This window comes from Chenopodium quinoa, unplaced genomic scaffold (genome assembly GCF_001683475.1).
Source record: "Chenopodium quinoa cultivar QQ74 unplaced genomic scaffold, ASM168347v1, whole genome shotgun sequence".
Taxonomy (NCBI): Eukaryota; Viridiplantae; Streptophyta; class Magnoliopsida; order Caryophyllales; family Amaranthaceae; genus Chenopodium; species Chenopodium quinoa.
In genome coordinates, this window is record NW_018743697.1 from 836,994 (window position 1) to 856,442 (window position 19,449).

Consider the following 19,449-nt stretch of genomic DNA (forward strand, 5'->3'; position numbering starts at 1 on the left):
AAAAAAAAAATTTACTTGTACCTAATTAAATAAAGACAATAGTTAAAAATGTGCATCGGAGATCGTTAAGTATGAGTAGTTAATATCTCCATTCTCCTCAAAAGAGGTTTATCATAAAAATAATGTCAATTGATGGTAGCAAAATTGTCATCATCATTATGAGCTAAAAGGTAAATTAATAAGTAATCAGGCTACTAATTTAGCATGCAATAGATACAATAAGGTGGATTGCACTACATATTTAATTATCATTATAAAACTTAATTTAACGATTGAGCTAGATGTATACCACTAATCTAAAAAAAGACATTTGATGAGATTGTCTCGATTTATATGAAAGGTTTGGAATATCATATTAACAATAAAAAAACAATTGATCACTGACAACACATCCGACAAATTATATATGCCTTTACGTAAAAATATACATGCACTAAATAATAGTTTCACATTAAGGACTTAATAAGGTTTTGTGTATATATATGTACATGTAATTATGTTAATATACAGTGTCTGCTATGATTTAATTTCTACAAAGTGAAATATTTAGTAACATATTTTTTCATAAATAATTGATCAAAGATGATTAATTTTCTCAAATGTATATATGTAGTTATTTTTGTGTAAATGAGCTAAAAAAAAATACAAATTCAATATGTGATTTAAGCACAAAAAATCCAATATATATATATATATATATGAAAGAATCAATTTTCATTCACACATGTTATATGATTTTTAATAGTTTATTCATAAATAGATAGTGATTCATATATAAATTGAGGTAAGTCTTGATTTGACTCAAGATATATAAATCATAGTAAGACAAGACATCCACAAATGATTATATATATATATATATATATATATATATATATATATATATATATATATATATATATATGATCACAAAATATAAATAGATACATTTAAGTTAGAAAACCAAAATAGTTGCAAGAAATCTATATAATCATCCTCACTCTATAGCTATGTATTTTTTTAGTCACTAATCCAACCTCTCATTTGTAGATGGACACTTTTAAGAAGAAATGACTATGACAATTCATAACATGCATGTCACAAATTTTAACTATTGAGGAATATGAAATATATGGACGGAACCAACTCAAGATAATAAATTGTCACTTTCACTTCCCAAATTAATTTTTATACAAATAAATTCAATGTTATATATTATACTAAATTTCGCCTTCCACACATGAGGTCTCTAATTCAATCTTCAAATTACAACATACTACATACTTCAGAATAATTTTAAAATAAATTATTTTTAAAAAATACAAAAAACTGTAAAGGGACCCCACTGTACGTACCGTGTAATTATGATGTAACTAAGTGCTAACTCTAGTGTTATAATATTATGTTATATCATTAAGGTAGGCATAGAAAACGAACTCAAGGCCACCATATTATAGAGAAATAGTAGTAAGAGAGGGGGAGGAAAAACTGCCCTAACAGGGTGAAGCAAAGTGTTGCCAAAGAAAGGGTGACGCTTGTCATGTAGAATTAGCCTTCACCTATCTCCCTCTCTATATAAAGGCCCCCCCACTTCACCTCAAATTTGAACAACATTATTCCCAAACAATTACAACAACAACAATTTTCAACAACACAAAATCAAACCTTTGCTTATTTTGCCTCCTATCTTTGTTTCCCCCCCCCCCCCTTATTATTCCCCAAAAGCCAACAACATCAACAACAACAACAACCATGCAATACTCTTCTCTCCTTTCCTTTCATTCTCCTCTTCTTCTTCTTCTTCTTCTTGTTTCTCCTTCTACTTCTTTCTTAATCTCACTATTTCTCTTCTTTTTATCTCTCCTATTTCTTGTTACTCTTTTCCAATTACTATGGTTTTTTTACCCCAAAGATAGAAGACCTCTACCCCCTGGCTCTATGGGTTGGCCTTATCTTGGTGAAACTCTTAAACTCTACACTGAAAATCCCAACTCTTTCTTCTCTAATAGACAAAAAAGGTATACATATTAACGCACATTTTCTGTTTATGAATAAGACCCTATATGTTCAGATTAAGTTGTCACATTGTCACAACTAACCAGCTTATATTTATCACAAACAGTTCATATTATATTGTCAACGTGACAGTTAATTCTGGATAGAGCTAGCAGCTGTCATGTCAAGGGATGTGTGCGGTTTGTGTTGATGGATTATTTTTTGGCTAACAAATTACATGTTTTTGTGTTGGGTAGGTATGGTGATATATTTAAGACTCATATATTGGGATGTCCATGTGTAATGATATCAAGTCCTGAAGCCGCAAAGATAGTTTTAGTAAGTAAAGCTCATCTTTTTAAGCCAACATATCCACCTAGTAAGGAGAAGATGATTGGTCCTGAGGCTTTGTTTTTCCACCAAGGAGCCTACCATTCTAAGCTCAAGAAGCTTGTTCAAGCTTCCTTTCTTCCTAATGCTCTTAAGGGTGCCGTCTCTCAAATTGAAAATATTGTCCTCGACTTTCTTCCTACTTGGGAGAATAACTCCATCAACACTCTAGTTGAGATGAAAAAGGTATGTATACATATATAATATGGTCGGTTCATGTTATGCAATTAAACTACCCTCTTTATGTTAAATAATCATGTTCTGTTTTAATTAATTTTCGAAATTATATATATATATATATATATATATATATATATATATATATATATATATATATATATATATATATATATATATATATATATATATATATGAGTTAAGGATGGTTACCTTGGTCGTCTTCATTATGATCAACTAACTAACTTGGTTGGTAAAATATTTTGACCAGTATGCATTCGACGTGGCAATAATCTCGGCCTTTGGTGACAAAAAAGAGTTGGAGGTTGAAGGCATCAAGCATTTGTACCAATGCTTAGAGAAGGGATACAATTCTATGCCCCTAAATTTTCCCGGAACTCCTTTTCACAAATCTATGAAGGTTAATTTCACTTTCTTTCAACCCCACATTATCCTTTTTTTTTCCATATTCCCTTGAAAAGAAAATAACTGATAATTCTTACCTAAATTCTTTCACGCTTGTCCATATCGATTTTGTGACTCTTATGTAAGACGAAGATATGTGACATTTTTTTTTACATCATACTTTAATTTGCCCAACTTTTACCCTCGACCCCCCATTATTTTTTTTATTAATATAATTAATTAGTGACTATATAATAACATAATTAATTATTGTTTTATTGTCAATTATAGGCAAGGAAGCTTCTAAATGGGACATTAAGGAAGCTTATTGCAAAACGAAAGGAGAATAACAACATAGATGGAGGATTATTAGGAGTGTTACTTAAATCAAGAGAGCAAGAAACATCAAGTAATTATGAATTAAGTGATTCACAAATTGCTGATAATATTATTGGAGTCATTTTCGCTGCTCATGATACTACTGCTAGTGTCCTCACATGGGTTCTCAAATACTTACATGATAATCAACATCTTCTCGAAGCTGTTACGGTAATTATCCTAATCTACTATCTAATGTTATCGAGATCCTAATCTGTACACCCGGGTGTACCGTATATCCAGCTGTATATAACAAATTCTAAATGTTATCGCATAATTCTTGAGACATGATGTGATTTACGTACATCATATAGAAGGACAAGTAATAATAATTACTAGTGTACAAAGTGGTACGAGTATTTAATAATGATAGGAGTATCTTTGTAATTGATTCATTAACGGATGACTATGTATATGTATCATATATACAGACATAGATCTAATCTTGAGGATACGGATAATATTAGTATATACTATTATTTGATCCTTTTAATTAATTTATTATTTGAATAATTTCTACGGATCATATGATATAATCTGAATTGTAGATACGGGCAAATTAATTGTAGTTTGTTACATGTGTATCAATTAGTCCATACTTGTTATAGTTACGTGCTTAAACACTTGAGATTTGTCTTTTCTTAGATTTCCATGAAAGTTGCCTGTTTTGGTTCATTTATAAGCAACAAAAGATTCACTATGTATTAAAATAACAATACTGTCATAAAAATAATATTATGCTCCTGATTTTTTGGTGATTTCTTGGTTGAGAAATTTTTGAGATTTAATTATTCTTAAGTTATCTCATCAGCCGTCACAATTCACGTTTACAAATTGCTAGCAAATCTAAAGTTGAATTGTTAATTTTATTTGTTATTTACAAATCCATATTTCAATGGTCATTCAAATTTATGTTCGGAGTAAATTAAGAAATTAAATGTTCATTATTAGGGACTGTCATCTAATTTTATAAAAATTAATAAATTTAAGAAATCGTTAAAAGTTATACAAACTATAGGGTAAAAAAAAAAACCTTAAATACTACGTATGACTATTAATAATGTATTTTTGTATGTATATTAGTACTATTAGTATATATTCCGTACTTTGTATATATGTATTTATGACGGAGTAATTTATATATTTATTTGGGGTTGCAGAAGGAACAAGAAGGAGTTAGACAAAGTTTGATAGAGGCTAACCGTGGTCTTACGTGGGAGGACACTAGAAACATGCCTTTGACTAGCCGGGTATTCATCATCTCTTTGTCTTTTCCATTTCAATACCATTTTTTAACTAATTAAGTAATTAGATGATGTTATGCATCATGTAAAGTAAAACTCTTGTTAGGTACATTTTGATATACACTTTAAATTTAAAATATCCAGTTTTAATTATTATTTAATCATAATTAGGTATTACTGGTAAAAAAAATGTACTTAGATTATGAAATACCAAGCCAAATTAGTATCACTTTAAAAATATAATACTTAATTTTTACGCGGAAATTAAAAGTTATAATTTTTTATATGTAGGTGATTCAAGAGACGTTGAGAACAGCAAGTATACTATCATTTACATTTAGAGAGGCAGTCCATGATGTTGAGTTTGAAGGGTATTTGATTCCAAAAGGGTGGAAAGTGTTACCATTGTTTAGAAGCATTCACCATTGCGCTGAATTCTTCCCTCAACCTGAAAAGTTTGACCCTTCAAGATTTGAGGTACTTGTAATTTTCCTCCCTAGTTCGAGTTTATCTAAATCTATGAAAAAGACTATAGAATGAAGTAGATCGATGTCAATTTTCTATGAGCAAACATATTAAAACACTAATGAAATCTTACTCTTCTAGTCAAAGATTATGTCTAAGATATTTTAAGTTTTGTAATTGTATCGAAATAATATCTTATGTCTTTTGGCTGTACGTATATGTGTATGGTATGACTAGGGAGTATTACTTTACTTAGTCGAGATACTAACTATTCAAATTACACTATATAAAGTTTATTTTTTATTTGAATATAAGGTCTATTGTGTTGTTTTGATAGTCTCTATGTATGCAACTTTAATTTAAAATGAAATGTTACTCGAGTATTGAGACTAGTAGATGACGGGTTGTGGTGAAAATATTTTATATGGTTCTATATAACTGAGATCAATAATAGTAAAATAAAGAAAATAAAATATATAATTTGAAATTTTACTAAAGAAAGTGTAAAAAAGTAGAAATGTTTGGGGCTATGAAGGGGATTGAAAATATAAGGTTTGCAATGACTAGATTATGTATGGCAGGGAGTATAGGGACTTGGGGTAAGTGTCAATATCAGTGGAATATATGAATCTTCATGTTTTCAGGCCTTTGGAAAATTGGAAGATTAGGGACCCTCTATAAGATCTCTACTAGACTACTAGCATCAAAGCACGTGACTTTCTCTTGGATTTTTTTTATTTTAATTTTTATTTTTCTGCATAATTTTATATGTGCTATTGTGTTCTCAAACTTCTTGTGGTATAATAATTACGTAATAGAATACATGAAGATCATCTATAAAGAAGTTGGAGTATTTTTCAATTCAAGCTGGTTCAAGTCAAATTTAGATAGATGCATCTCCCCAATTCTTCATTGTTAGGCTTTAAACATTTGTTTACAAAGTACTTTGAAACTCTTATTCTACACAATTTTAATTGTAATGCGCTATCATTTCATATATAATGTGACGAATTAATTGAGGCCAATTCACCCCTTTCCTTTGAACATAACTATGCCCCTTCAGAAGTGATCTCGTTTTCTAACTTATGAAAAAAAAAATGGTGCAGGTACCACCAAGACCTAACACGTACATGCCATTTGGTAATGGAGTCCACTCTTGTCCAGGAAGTGAGCTAGCCAAGCTTGAAATGCTAATTTTCGTGCACCATCTCACCACCACCTACAGGTAAATCTCTTCCCCGCTAAATCATTGCAGTGTTCAAAATTGCCTCCTTAACCATACATATTTTTGGCTATGCTAATTTAATAGTTTATGAGATTACGAGAGGGTAACGCTATTATTCTGATAACATCATATCACAGTAAGGGTCTGTTCTGATTTACTGAGCTGAGCTGAATTGAGCTGAACTAAATTGAACTGAATATTTTATGAGAGAAGAAAATTAGGAACTAAACCGAACTGAACTAATTGAAACTGAACTGAACTGAAAATAAGCTGAAGCCCTAATATCATACTACATATATTATTCAAGATAGGTTTTTGAAAGTTACTCTAGATTTTAAATCCACATGTGATTTGTAGTTTAATGTTTATATGAGAAACCTAAATATGAGATCAATATCATATTATTCCCTATTCAATTATATATGGCGCGTCCCAATTGTCTTTGGATGTATCGAAAATTACTTTAAAATACGAGTCAAGTCTCACTAGGGGATATTTTGGCAACATGGATCTTGTGTTATTTACCTTTAAGGCAAGAGCAAGGAAAGATTAGGGGATTGATGAGGCTATGAAGGTGAGTGAGTGTCATGGTCCTTCTCATGGACAAAATCTTTGAGAACAAAAAAGGATCTTTTTTGTGGAGTAAAGTACAATAATTGGGTTTAAAAAAACCCCAAAGAAATTACAATAATCAAGCTAGAGTGAGTGGGCAAACTTTAAAATAATTTGTACATATTGGGACCAAAATTGGACCACGACCTTATGGTCTCCTTAAGCTTTGGAGATGGTCCATGTAACCTACACTTTGTGGCCCAGTGGGCCTTACCCTGGCCCACCAATTCCCTATTTAAGAATGTGACCTAAATCTTTGGAAGAGGGGAGTGGTACAGTAATACTTAGCCTAAGCTAGTCTACTATGTAATGAATCTAATCACGTGAATGTCATGCATTGTGGAGTTATATGGGGTCAATTACTCAATTGAATTTGCAATATTTGACCTTTTATGTATTAAGATATAATTGTACTTAAGAATTTTGAGGCTCAATTGAAATTGTATTTAGTGGTCCTAAGATATGGTCCTCAATAATGTAATGGTACTTATTCAGAAGCTAGGGTAGTCATATCATTATACTCCATAGTTTTGGGGTTGAAAGGTCCTTAACAATGAGATAACATGATTGAGTGATGGTACCGAATAAGATCCTACTAAGTTTTAACCTCATGTAAAGTCGATATACAAATTTAGCAGAATAGTCAAAGAAACTACCAATCTAATAGTGATGTGTTAGTCAGTTAGTAACGTGATCATTCTACAATGAGATTTGTCTCGTTGCATAATCAAAGGGTTTATGAATGTTGCTTAATTTGTAGCCAATTTTAATTTTCATGAAAGTTAGTTATACATCTTCTTTTTCTCGATAGGAAGTACTCCTTAACTTATATACACTTGTGAAGATATATGAAAATGAAGCATCAATATCAAAATCCAAAACACAACCAACAGTTCACATGATTTCTTTCTTAGGTAGTTCAAACTTGCATATCAACACACATACAAGCAAGGCCATAATTCATATAGTATTTATATATACTTTATTTCATTTCATAACTTAATAAATAAATTATGTAACTAACAAATTATAGATAAACCAACGGTTTAAATACACTAAAAGAGCATATTCTACATCCACATCAAAGCAAATTAAATGTTTTGACAGAATAATTTTGAGAGTTTGGGTCCTATTTGACTTGTAAACGATATTAGTATCTACCAATGATTATTTATCCTACTAGGATATATATTTGCCAGCTAGCGTTACTCTACAAATCAAATGGCCCAAACAACTTCATTGCCAGCTGTTAAGACTTAATATCTATCAGATCTCATACATGATCAACTAAACTCTCCACATCAAATCTTACAAAATGAACATAACCCTTGCTGATATAAACTATAGTGGTACACATTTTGCGTACAGTGCGTGCACCACATGTGTCATGTGTGTACGGTAGTATTTAGATGCAATGTGTGCCATGTGACATGATAGAGTAATATTGAATTGATGTTACTACGTCTGTATGCATTTATATAATCATATTTTGAAAACAGTATAAACTGAATGTGGTTACGATATGTTATTTCAGGTGGAAAGCAACAGGAGATGAAGATGGAATACAATATGGACCGTTTCCTGTTCCAAAGCATGGTTTTCCCATAATGGTGCACCCATGAAAGTGAATGAAATAAATTTGGAGCAAATCTAGCTATAACATCTTTAAGTTTTAGCAATAATGAACAAGAATACCAAGGAGAAAAAGAAGAAGATGTAAAAAGTGTTTGATGGAGGGACCAAAAGCCACCAACAGAGAAGGCAGCGTACTCCATTTTAATTCTTAACCCTTCTTTTAATTCCTACTAATCCTTTCGTTTTTTTTTTTTTTTTTTTTTTAAGGAAATATTCCTTTTACATGTGCCTTGAAAGTTTTAATGCACATGTATTTTATTTTATTTTATTTTTTAAAATTAATTTTTAGGGGGAGGGCCCAATTATGTATCCTCCATTGAGATTAGTAGTAGTATCACTATCATTAAGATGATAGTAAATGTAAGTAATAATGTAAGTTTGTGAAGAGGGAAAATGAAATCCAAAAGGTTGAGAAATTAAAGATGATTTCAGTTTGGGCTGAAATTCTTTATTTTATTTCTATGGTATGGTATTCAATTTTGTTTTATTAATTGTGCACAAAGTCAAATATATACACCATTTTTATTTCTATATAATCCTTAAAAAATAATGTAACATTATCTTCAAATTTGGTAGTGCACCTAAGATTGCCAGTTTGCCACGTTGGGTGAAAAATAAGCACAATTTGGAATTGGATATTTCAATATTGAAACCCATGAGAAATGTGCATGTGACCCATGGGACACCAGACTCAGAACCAAGTCTGTGAAGTCATATTGCCAAGGGCCCAACTTATTAAGGATCCTTGTTCTTGTTCCTTACTGTAGTTTCTGATATCAAAAATATGTTGGATAACAGATAATGAATAATAAGATCAAATCAAATAAGTTTTGATAATGATTAAACAAGAGATATAAATTCAATGAATAAAACACACTAATAACTCTAAGGGGGCGTTTGGTATAAATTCCGTAAACGGAATGGAAAGAATTTATATAAGTAAGGGAAAGGGTAATGATACACGTTACCTTTGATATATGTTTGGTATCTTTATAAAATGGAAACAAATTGAAGAGTTTATGATTGAGGAGGGAAACACATTTTGTTTCCACTAGTTGGATAAGGGTAACAATTTGGGGGATTTTGTTACCCTTTGGAAATGGTATTTGTTACTTATAGCTCATACAAAACTAATAGAAACGGAAACACTTATTTGTTTATGTTTCCTATGTTACAAATTTTCATACCAAACACCCCTTTAGTCTATCTAGATTTAGCCACAATCATGGAGAACACAGTTTGTCAGCCGAATATTTAGTAGATTCGCGTTGTATTAACAATTTTATGGTAGTTTCAAATCCTTTCCAAAAAAAAATCACATTTTACGTGGGTATACCTAATTACAACGCGATTTTTTTTTTTTTATATTTTTTTTCGAAAGAAAAATACACAAATACAATTAGGTATGTCTTCTTTAAAGTCTGAGAGTCTAAGACCTAATAAAAAATATCTAATGTGACATATAAATTGTTAAAAATAGATACTCTCTAGTGTCTCAAAGAAATACAATTGGATATTCTTAAACAGGAACCAGTTATAAAATTACAATATTCTTATCTTGACTATCCATAAATTAGTGTTGAATCATTTTTCAAAAATACATAAACAAACAAACAAAACAAAAGATGCGGATACTTTGTAATTGTAGGAATACACTGTGTCGAAGATAATCTGCTTCCTCAAATTACCTGATCCTACAAAAACTAGGCTTTTGGAGTTTTGCAAATTGTCTATTACGTAGTATAATTTATAAAGCATAAAACATGAAAACCATTATCATATAAAAACAAGATGTAATGTGGCGGATGACAATGCTTCTCCTAATGTGAATGGAATCTTTGCACAAAATTCCTCCGATTTTAACACTAAATGGTCAATTCAGATAGCTCCACAACTTCAGTATTTTTACAAACAAGGTTTAAATTGGGATAAAGTTGTGTGGAGTACAGGGTAGGATTGTGTGTCTTCGTTCGTATTTCACCTGTGTCTCCAATCTTCTTGCTTCCGTGACAAATAACTTCATATCAGGCAAAACAAGTTCACATAGTTCTTCATACGTGCTAATAGGCTCAGATAATGCAGAATAACAAACACAAGTTCAGGTTAGGACTAATAAGTTCAGAAAAAGATTGCAAACAGTTATGTTACCGCTGCATCACAGCTGAAACAACTTCAGAGGTTCATGGCACATCAAAGTAATAGCCAAGCTAAAACAATTAGTTATTTAAGATTCACAGTACATCTACACTCTGTCTGCCGACTGATTATTTCATCAATCAGTGAAATATAGTGCATCCCAGAAAAACATTCCTGCTAAGTCAATATCTACATGTCTATTTCATATACAACGTAACATAAATCCAGTTCCCAGGTCAGCAAGCAGTTTCAGTAACAATTCTAAAATGAGAAGCTCAAGCAACTCAAGGATGATGATAGTCATCCTTGAACTATCAGTAAAAAAAAGATAGTGACCCTCCACTCTTAACAGTCAAGGTGAAGTAGTTATCATTGCTCTAATTATCACATTACTATAAGCCAACAAACCATAAGAGATTTGGCAGCTTATAAGTTGCTTGTTTAACATAAATTCTCGCCCAATTATACAATGGTTTGACAAAACTTTTTTGTAAGCTTATATGAAAAAAGCAACTCATAACTAATTTATGATCTATGCTCCTATAGTCGACATGAACAGCAGCGACAACACGAATTTCAGAGAGCTGCACCAAAAGGTTGTACAGTGACCATATTCTGCATAGATACTAAAAAGTCACTTTCAGAATAACTCCGTACTGCTGCTTACCTCAGCTAAGAAAGCATCAATGAGTTGTCATTGATAACACACAAGTAGTCCGCTATAAGATAACGGTAGATGCAGTTATCCAAGAGGAGAACCTTCTTATCTAAAGATCGCAATGCAGTTGAATAGCAAATAAGATTTTTCAGATCAAGAAAACTTCTAGCTTAATAACCACATAAGCACATAACCAAACACAGTCCCTTTGGAAATCAGGACAACCCTGTTGTTTGTTTGTGAATGATGTATACATATATATACTCACATAAATGCATATATATCAGAATGCAGGACGGAAACCAAATTTAAGACCAGTGGTAGCCACAAAGATGCAGGACAAATACAAACCTGAAAGCTGCCCCCACATTTCAGTATCAGTGAGCACCTAACTATAAGCAAATCGCCTACCAAGCATAGCAAACTGTTGATTCCAGGCTGGAATCTCTGGTCTCCATCCACAATGGTATGGACAAACGTCTATCATGCCAAAGCTTGCCACAATTAATTAGTGCCCTTAAATATTGCTAAAAAGAGTCTTTGTTCTTACAATGTCAAGATGATAATTAGTTTGGTAACGTCTGTTTCCGACTCCCAAAGTATGGAAAATGTAAAAGACACGTCTAAAGAAAAGGGGATCACAAGTAATGAATGACAAATATCTGACAAAACGACAAAATGTCTTTCTCACTTCTTCTACACCACAGTGTACGTTCTAACAAAATTATTGGGAGAAGGGGGGGGGGGGGGGGGGGGGGGGAGGAACCTTACTGTACACACTAACAATCGTAAAAGTATTCACAAACATTTTCATGAGTTTTCTCATCCTTGCAAAGGCTCAGTAGTATATGTTAAAGAATCATTGGCCAATTTATCTAACCGGTAAGAGAAGAAAAAAGACCTAAACAGATTGGCACTACATCAGAACCAAAGCCCTATGATGCAAGCAAGAATAACAACCTTAAGTATTACAATTTCCTGTTTCGCAAACAAGAAAGAAGGTCATACAATTTTAAGTCTTAAAATCCTGCCAACACAGAAGATCCAGCTGCTGCCCACAAACCATATGTAATCACTTATTAGTTATTACCAAAATGGGCCGGAAGACAGATTTTGATGCTGAAGTTTAAGTGTTTAAAGAATTATTTTAAAAAAAAAAAAAAAAAAAAATTAAAAAGGATTGCAAAAAGGTGAAGAAAAGGAACCTTTTTTTTTTTTTTTTTTAATGGGAGAAAATTCTACATAAATAGAATTTTATCTTTCTTACACCCAAGGAAAAGTCCATGTTACATCATTTTAGTGTCATGAATTCAGGCTGCTAGTGCCAGAAGCTCTGCATATGTTACACAATCAGAAACAGAGTTGCTAGCACATTGGAGATGGATCACTGTCTTTTTCCAGATCATCCCCCCCCCCTCCAAAAAATAAAGAAAAAGGCTGCATTGCTTGACCTCACCGATTCCCCATGACTGATTAATTCTTAGCTTAGCTGGTCTAGAGGCTGGTCAAAGGAGGTTTAAGCAATTGACTTCTAAGAGAAAAAGGTTTATGGGCTCCCTCTTATGTGGATTCGACACTCTTAACAGTTATACAAGTTATTGAGGGTGAGAATTGGAGAATGTTACACATAAGGAGTCCAACAGCAATTTAGAGGTCAATGAAGCCCACAACTAATAGAAAAAGACTTGATTTAATTTGGATTGATTTGGTAAAGGCCTCTTGTATCACCTCAATATGACAATCCAGGATATGGACAATAGTTTAAACAATAAAAAGGCCAACATCAACATGATATCTTCACAGGATCCATAGATATCCATCACCAACTGTTGCAAGGGCATACTCGATCAAATATCAACAGTACATTGAAAATGGACACTGATCACGTGCTTAGTTATACAATCCCAAGTAATAACATAAATTGATGATTTTCAGATCACTGCTCACCTCAATTGATTGGTTTTTATTAAAAGCATCTCATCATAAAACTTTGCATTGGTTTGTCTAGGTTTTTTTTTTTATTTTTTTTATTTTTTTTTTTTTTATTATTATTTTTTTTTTTTTAATGTTATGTAACTGGGACTCCTCTAATCCTCATTGCAAAACTTTTGAATTTTTGGACCCAGTCTTGATACTTTTTCATCAGACACCAGCAAAACCATTTAACAACTGAAGCTTGGACGTCAAACTCAACCTACATCTATTCCTTTTTCATCAACAAATCAAAGTATTGACCCTAATAGATTTTGATGATGCTCAGGAGATAGACACACACCAAACTAATTTGTGGCAACATACAAGAAACAATATAGCTGAACACGCAGCTGAGACCTGGAAGGCTGGAACTGAAATTAAGAGACCTACTTTGGATGTTTCTGCAGATTGGCTTTCAGATTTTGAATGATTAAATGTTCATATGTACTTAATTGATTATAAAATTCGTGTAAGGTGGTTAGTATATTAGTTCAACAAAACTCATAGTGTATGGAATGGTTAATGTTAGTAATTAATTTGATTTTGGGTCTTATGCTGCATTGCATTAGTATAATAGGGTTTAATTTGTCTTGATATCCTTAAATATTGCATCATGTGTGCATCTCACAATGTCGTCACAATGATACATTTCCTCAATTGATTATTGAGGCACAAAGAAGGATATTAAAATGTCATATTAAGATTAAGAGCTTTACTGATTACCATTAAGATGGTTCATTGTGCTTTAACTGATATCCTTTTCCTTATAGTCAGATATGATCACACCTTAATTGGAAAAAAAAGGATTGCTGTTGAGATTAAATCATAGAAAATTAGAAATGTGTGCATTCTTAAGGAGATAAGTTCTAAACTTGAGGCATTATTTTATCTAAGGAGAATTTTTCCTCGATCATTCTGTACCACTCTACTATTCCTATGAAATGTTACACCACTAAATTTATATTGTGAATTGTGCTATTATTCTAAGTAGAGCTTTGTCATTGACTTTTGTGAGTTTTATGGCTTAAAACTTGCGTTGAATGAGGAATTAGGATAGGATCAAGGACGTTCAAATTTATTGAGTAATCAGAATTAAGAGGTAATTGTTAAGGAGCACTAGTTTCAATGTTGGCCGGTTGACCCAATGCTTTAGAGTCAATAGTAGTAATGGAATAGCCATTTAGAGCCATAGAGTTTTTCTCATTTTTGTTGTAGGTTGTATGGATTATAGAGCAATATAAACAATCAAACAAATATATCACTACACTCATAAAAAATAGACGATATAGAGAAGCTTCAATTGGTTCATCAAACTATCACGAAGGTGCACAAGAAAAGAACAATGAAATTAGACCTGACTTAAAGCCTCATATGAATGTATTTCACAGCACAGGAAAACAGAATTATTCAAACCATTAACATGGATCTCTTTGATTTCTTGCAATAAGTAAAAAATAATCTTCTAATGGGTCAATATACATCTTCCCTCAATTTATCAATATAATACAAGAAATTGATAAATTGAATCCTGGTCACTCGTTAGTAATTGTATTAGGTTTATCGTCTTCCATAAACAGTTATCTCCATCAAATATTCAAGTGTGTGTGTGTGTGTGTGTGTGTGTGTGAGAGAGAGAGAGAGAGAGAGCACTGGAGATCTAGTGACGCGAACACCCAACATAAATGCCTTTGACTTTAGCTTCTGGTTTCTACAAAATGATTTAACAGCTCAAGGAAATATGCATTGATGATTGCAGCCTGTACGGCAGCCTAGGGCTTATCAATGTTCAAAAGTATTTTTGTTTGGGGAAAGGAGGGGGGGGGGGGGGAGTGTCAGGGCAACAATGATAATAATATGATAAATAGGATAGATGCAAAACCATATTCATATGGAATTGAGATCAACAAAATCAAGACAGTCACCAAAAGCCTATCTAATTGCAATCAGCCCAAGTATCCTGAGATGAAGAGGAACATAAGAATCAAAAAGGCAATTGTAAGGGAAAAGCAAGGATACTTTTTAGCATTGCCTAAAAGCTAAGATGAGGACCCTAGTGGTAAAAGGCTTAGTATGTATTGGTGTTTACGAGATCTCTTACTGCAGAATTTGAAATACAAAAATTGTAAATTATCACATCAGTATAAGGCATGTTTGCAAATTGACCCTTCACCCAACAACTCTGTTCCAATACCCCCAACGACCGCAAGCAAAAAATTACACAAATCTGAGAATAATCCTATTTGGACAAAGCTAATGCAATATAGACTCTGGACGAAAAGTGAATAACTATAATCGTACAGCATGTACTGGTACATAATATAGACCCTACACTTTGATATTTTCAATCAGAGCTATGGAGAAACATAAAACTCCCACAACTTGAAAGAAGTTAATCTTCTCATAGTCTTAAAATATTTTGCAGGACATTTGCAGTAAAAGCAGATTAAGATACTAATCATTGCAAATAAATATAGAAAAATCATGTTTCTCTCAGTCAAATAAACAATGAAATGAGAGGAATTGGAAGGGAAGATGATATTGTACAAATCTATCTGAATATGATGAATAGAACAGATGGGACTGATTAAGTAGATCCACAAAACATCAAATCAATAACCATAGAAGTAAATGCATATTGAGGAAATGCTGTAATTGTTCATATTCCATTGCATCTATCAATTATCACAAACACCTAATACTTGTACTGAATCATATTCCGTATCTAGTAAACAAAAGGAATAAATTTGTACCTAACTTTGCTCATGTACTCAAGATAGCTCTCTCTGAATGTGTCTATCATCAATGCTTCCTCCAACTTTGCTTTCTGATCATAATACAGTATACAAACACCAATTGTGTAAAGGCAACTCAGTGGAGCCCGGAGTGACACAAAATATGTGAGGAACAAAAGCATCGTGGACGCATAGATAGGATGACGAACCCATCTATATGGCCCAAATTGAACAACTGAAGTCGGCTCTACAATCTTCTCTGAGTACTTTGCCAGGTACAATGAGGCATGGTAATGCATAAAAACTGTAGCCATAATGAGACCCCATATGCCAATGTTGCTCCATCCTCCCGGAATAAGATGCAATTCTGGTCCCTCAAATGCTGCAAGCCAATGTCCAATCATAACTCCTACACCGAACAAACCCCGGTACAAACTAGGAACATTCACATCCCACTTGGGATCATATGACCTAAGAAAATAATCCCCATAAAGCCGCTTCCGAATGCTTACATTGAGAAAGAAGAAATAGTGATAAACAAAGAAGAACACAAACGGCCATCCTTCTAAAAACCCATTGAAAAATGCTGGTGGAACTAGTGTAAGCCAAGTGAATGTAGAAGTAACAATGGCAAGTTGCTCAACAATACTAGCTTCGCCACGACAATGCTTTCGGAAACTATAAATACCATAAACCCCAAGCCCAATTGCCACAAGCCATGGCCAAAACAACCATGACCAACTAAAGTACATCCAAACAAAAGGGTTGAACACAAAATCAACTGCCCATTTCACCGCTGCAATAGCAACTGCAGCAATCCCAACCCATTTACAAGCACCAATTGGAGTCAATTCAGACAACCCCTCTTTAACAGAATCAAAAGACAAGTTCCTAAGGTTTTGTAAAATCACTTGGGGCTGTAAATTTGAACTGGGGTTCTCAGCATAAGCAGATTTAACAGGTTGAAGTACATGGGCACGCCCAAAATTAGCTGAATTTAACGAAAAAGCAGAGAAATTAGACAAATTTACCGCGCTACTGGGGAAGGAGACGGAGGATTGTCTTTGGCACACCAGGTGTTTGTTGAAATGCCTAGCTGAAATTTTGCTGGTGAATTGGAAAGTGAGAGGATATTTAGTAGAGTACAGGGCAGCTGATGGAGTGCCCATTGAAGGGTTTGTGTGTTAGATAACTCTGATACTATAAAGTGACAATCTTTACCAGTGTTAGTAGAAGTTCAGTGGCAATCGCACTGAGGAAGGAGAGAGAGACAGAAAAACGATAGACATGAAAGAAAAGGTTTGTTATTTGGATCTCATCTGAAAGTAAAAGTTTGCTGTAATATGGTTTATTATTTCTGTCCAATAGACTAATGAACAAGCCCAATTTCTACTCGCAGGTTGTCTGGCCCAAACTCATAAACTTTTTTACTTAGGCCCTGTTTGATTCACCTTAATTTTGCTGGACTTAAATTATTTTTACTGAACTGAACTTATTTTTACTGAACTGAACTTAATTTTACTGAACTGAAATTATTTTTACTGATTTTCTATTATAATTCTTCTTTAAGAAAACTGAATTTTACTAAACTGAACTTATTTTTACTTAACTGAAATTATTTTTACTGAACTGAAATTAATTTTACTGAACTGAACTTATTTTTACTGAACTGAAATTACTTTTACTTAATATTATTTTTTTAAGGTGAAAAGAACAGGGCCTTACTGCGAAGAGAACAACGCCGAATTAATGGTAATTTTAAGATGATTAGTGGTGGAGTCACTATACTCCGTAGTACACTATACTCCGTACTTCCGTAGTGTATTTGTAGAATTAGTTATATATACCCTTGTGTATTGTACACCCAACTAACTCAAGGTTAGTGTTTGCTCTTCATTTGATGATTAAATAAAAAAAACAATCATCAAAATTAGATTAAAATACTCACGGGACCAAGTGTATATAATAAGCTCTCGTGTATTTGTGTTTACTGTTTAATATTATTGATTTTATTTTTTGATGAAATAATATTATTGATCTTTACTTTTTTTTTTTGAAAAACATATTATTGATCTTTACTAATTTAATTAAATTTTACTAAAAGAAGCTAAGTACTATTAATTAAAACAAATTTTGTTAATACTATATATTTATTTGTAAGGTGAGATAATAATAGGTGGTGTAAGGTTTGACATGAAGCACTCAAGCACTCCATGCAATGGGTAAGTAGAGTTTTAATTTGGCATGATTTCTTTATAACTGATTAACGAAGTTGTGAAGTGCACAAAAAGTGTGTCTTTGGTGCACATGTTTTTTTTTGTTTTTTTCTTTTCTTCTTAATGACAGCATTTATTTATTTATTTATTTGATTTGGATGTCAAATACAGTATCTGATTTCAAAGGAAGCATTAAAACGGGCCACGTCAGGTCAATTAGCCTGCTGGCTTGGCTTGGGCATCAAGAAATAGAGTATTATTATTTGTTTATTTACTGTATTATTTAATTACTAGCTAAACCAAGTACATAGTCCACAATTGCCTGCTTAAAAGTTTACACTTTCTAATTACCTACACAATTTTTAGGATGTGATCGATTGGAAATGGTCATTGCATGTATTATTGTACTCCGTAACTAAAGAGTTATACACAAAATATGGTGTACTTCTAATCTTAAAACGTTTGAGATCTTGCAATATTCACACAAGTTCCTTAAAATCTTTTTGTTACGAAGTATTAATTAGTCATGTAAAATCTTGTAACATTTGTCTTGATTAATACTTTTTCAATATTAATTTTTTATAATTTCACTAAAGCATAATAAATGATATATCATTGACATAAAATGTGCATTGGTAAAGCTGAAAACTTCAAAATTGCTATCAAAAAACATGAAATTAAAGGAGTATATAGTTGATGTAAATTTTTATTATAATGGTGAAACTTACATGCATCTTATATGAAATTTTACAGTAAACGTGACACTCAATACTATAAACTTTAAATTTGTACAGTGTACATATTGTTCGAAAATTAAATATTAAGAACATACATTATAAAATATATACTTCCTCTGTTACGCATTATGTGCAACAATTTTCAGAAACGGAAGTTACACATTATGTGCAACAAAGTAAAAATTTCCATTTATAGTAAATATTTTTGTATAAAATGACCCATATGCCCTTACTTAAGTTCAATAACACACATTAAATTAATAAGATTGTATGTTTTATTATATTAAACTAAAATAATTCATTTATGATAAAATCCCTAATCTTAATCTCTCTCCTCCCTCACAACTTATCCACCACCATCATCGCCAACTGTTCACTCACCTCCATAACAACCACCACCACAACAACCATCACCACCACCACAACAACCATCACCACCACAACCACAACTACTTCTCATTCTCTTCTCTCCCTGCCACGACCCCAGCCCA

At 32.4% G+C, this 19,449-nt stretch overlaps 2 protein-coding genes across 2 annotated transcripts; one reads left to right on the forward strand and one right to left on the reverse strand.

The window, feature by feature from the left end:
• The first annotated feature begins 1,118 nt into the window (after positions 1-1,118).
• Positions 1,119-8,987, forward strand: LOC110684025 (abscisic acid 8'-hydroxylase 2-like). Its single transcript, XM_021860417.1, has 8 exons — positions 1,119-1,997; positions 2,232-2,550; positions 2,813-2,962; positions 3,238-3,495; positions 4,485-4,574; positions 4,860-5,045; positions 6,140-6,258; positions 8,405-8,987. The coding sequence occupies exons 1-8, from the start codon at positions 1,732-1,734 to the stop codon at positions 8,490-8,492; spliced, it is 1,476 nt and encodes a 491-aa protein (XP_021716109.1). The 5' UTR covers positions 1,119-1,731; the 3' UTR covers positions 8,493-8,987.
• A 6,785-nt stretch (positions 8,988-15,772) lies between these two features.
• Positions 15,773-17,338, reverse strand: LOC110684027. The gene has a single exon (XM_021860418.1). It carries the CDS (start codon positions 17,172-17,174, stop codon positions 15,996-15,998), a length of 1,179 nt encoding a protein of 392 aa, XP_021716110.1. The 5' UTR covers positions 17,175-17,338; the 3' UTR covers positions 15,773-15,995.
• Positions 17,339-19,449: the final 2,111 nt, after the last annotated feature.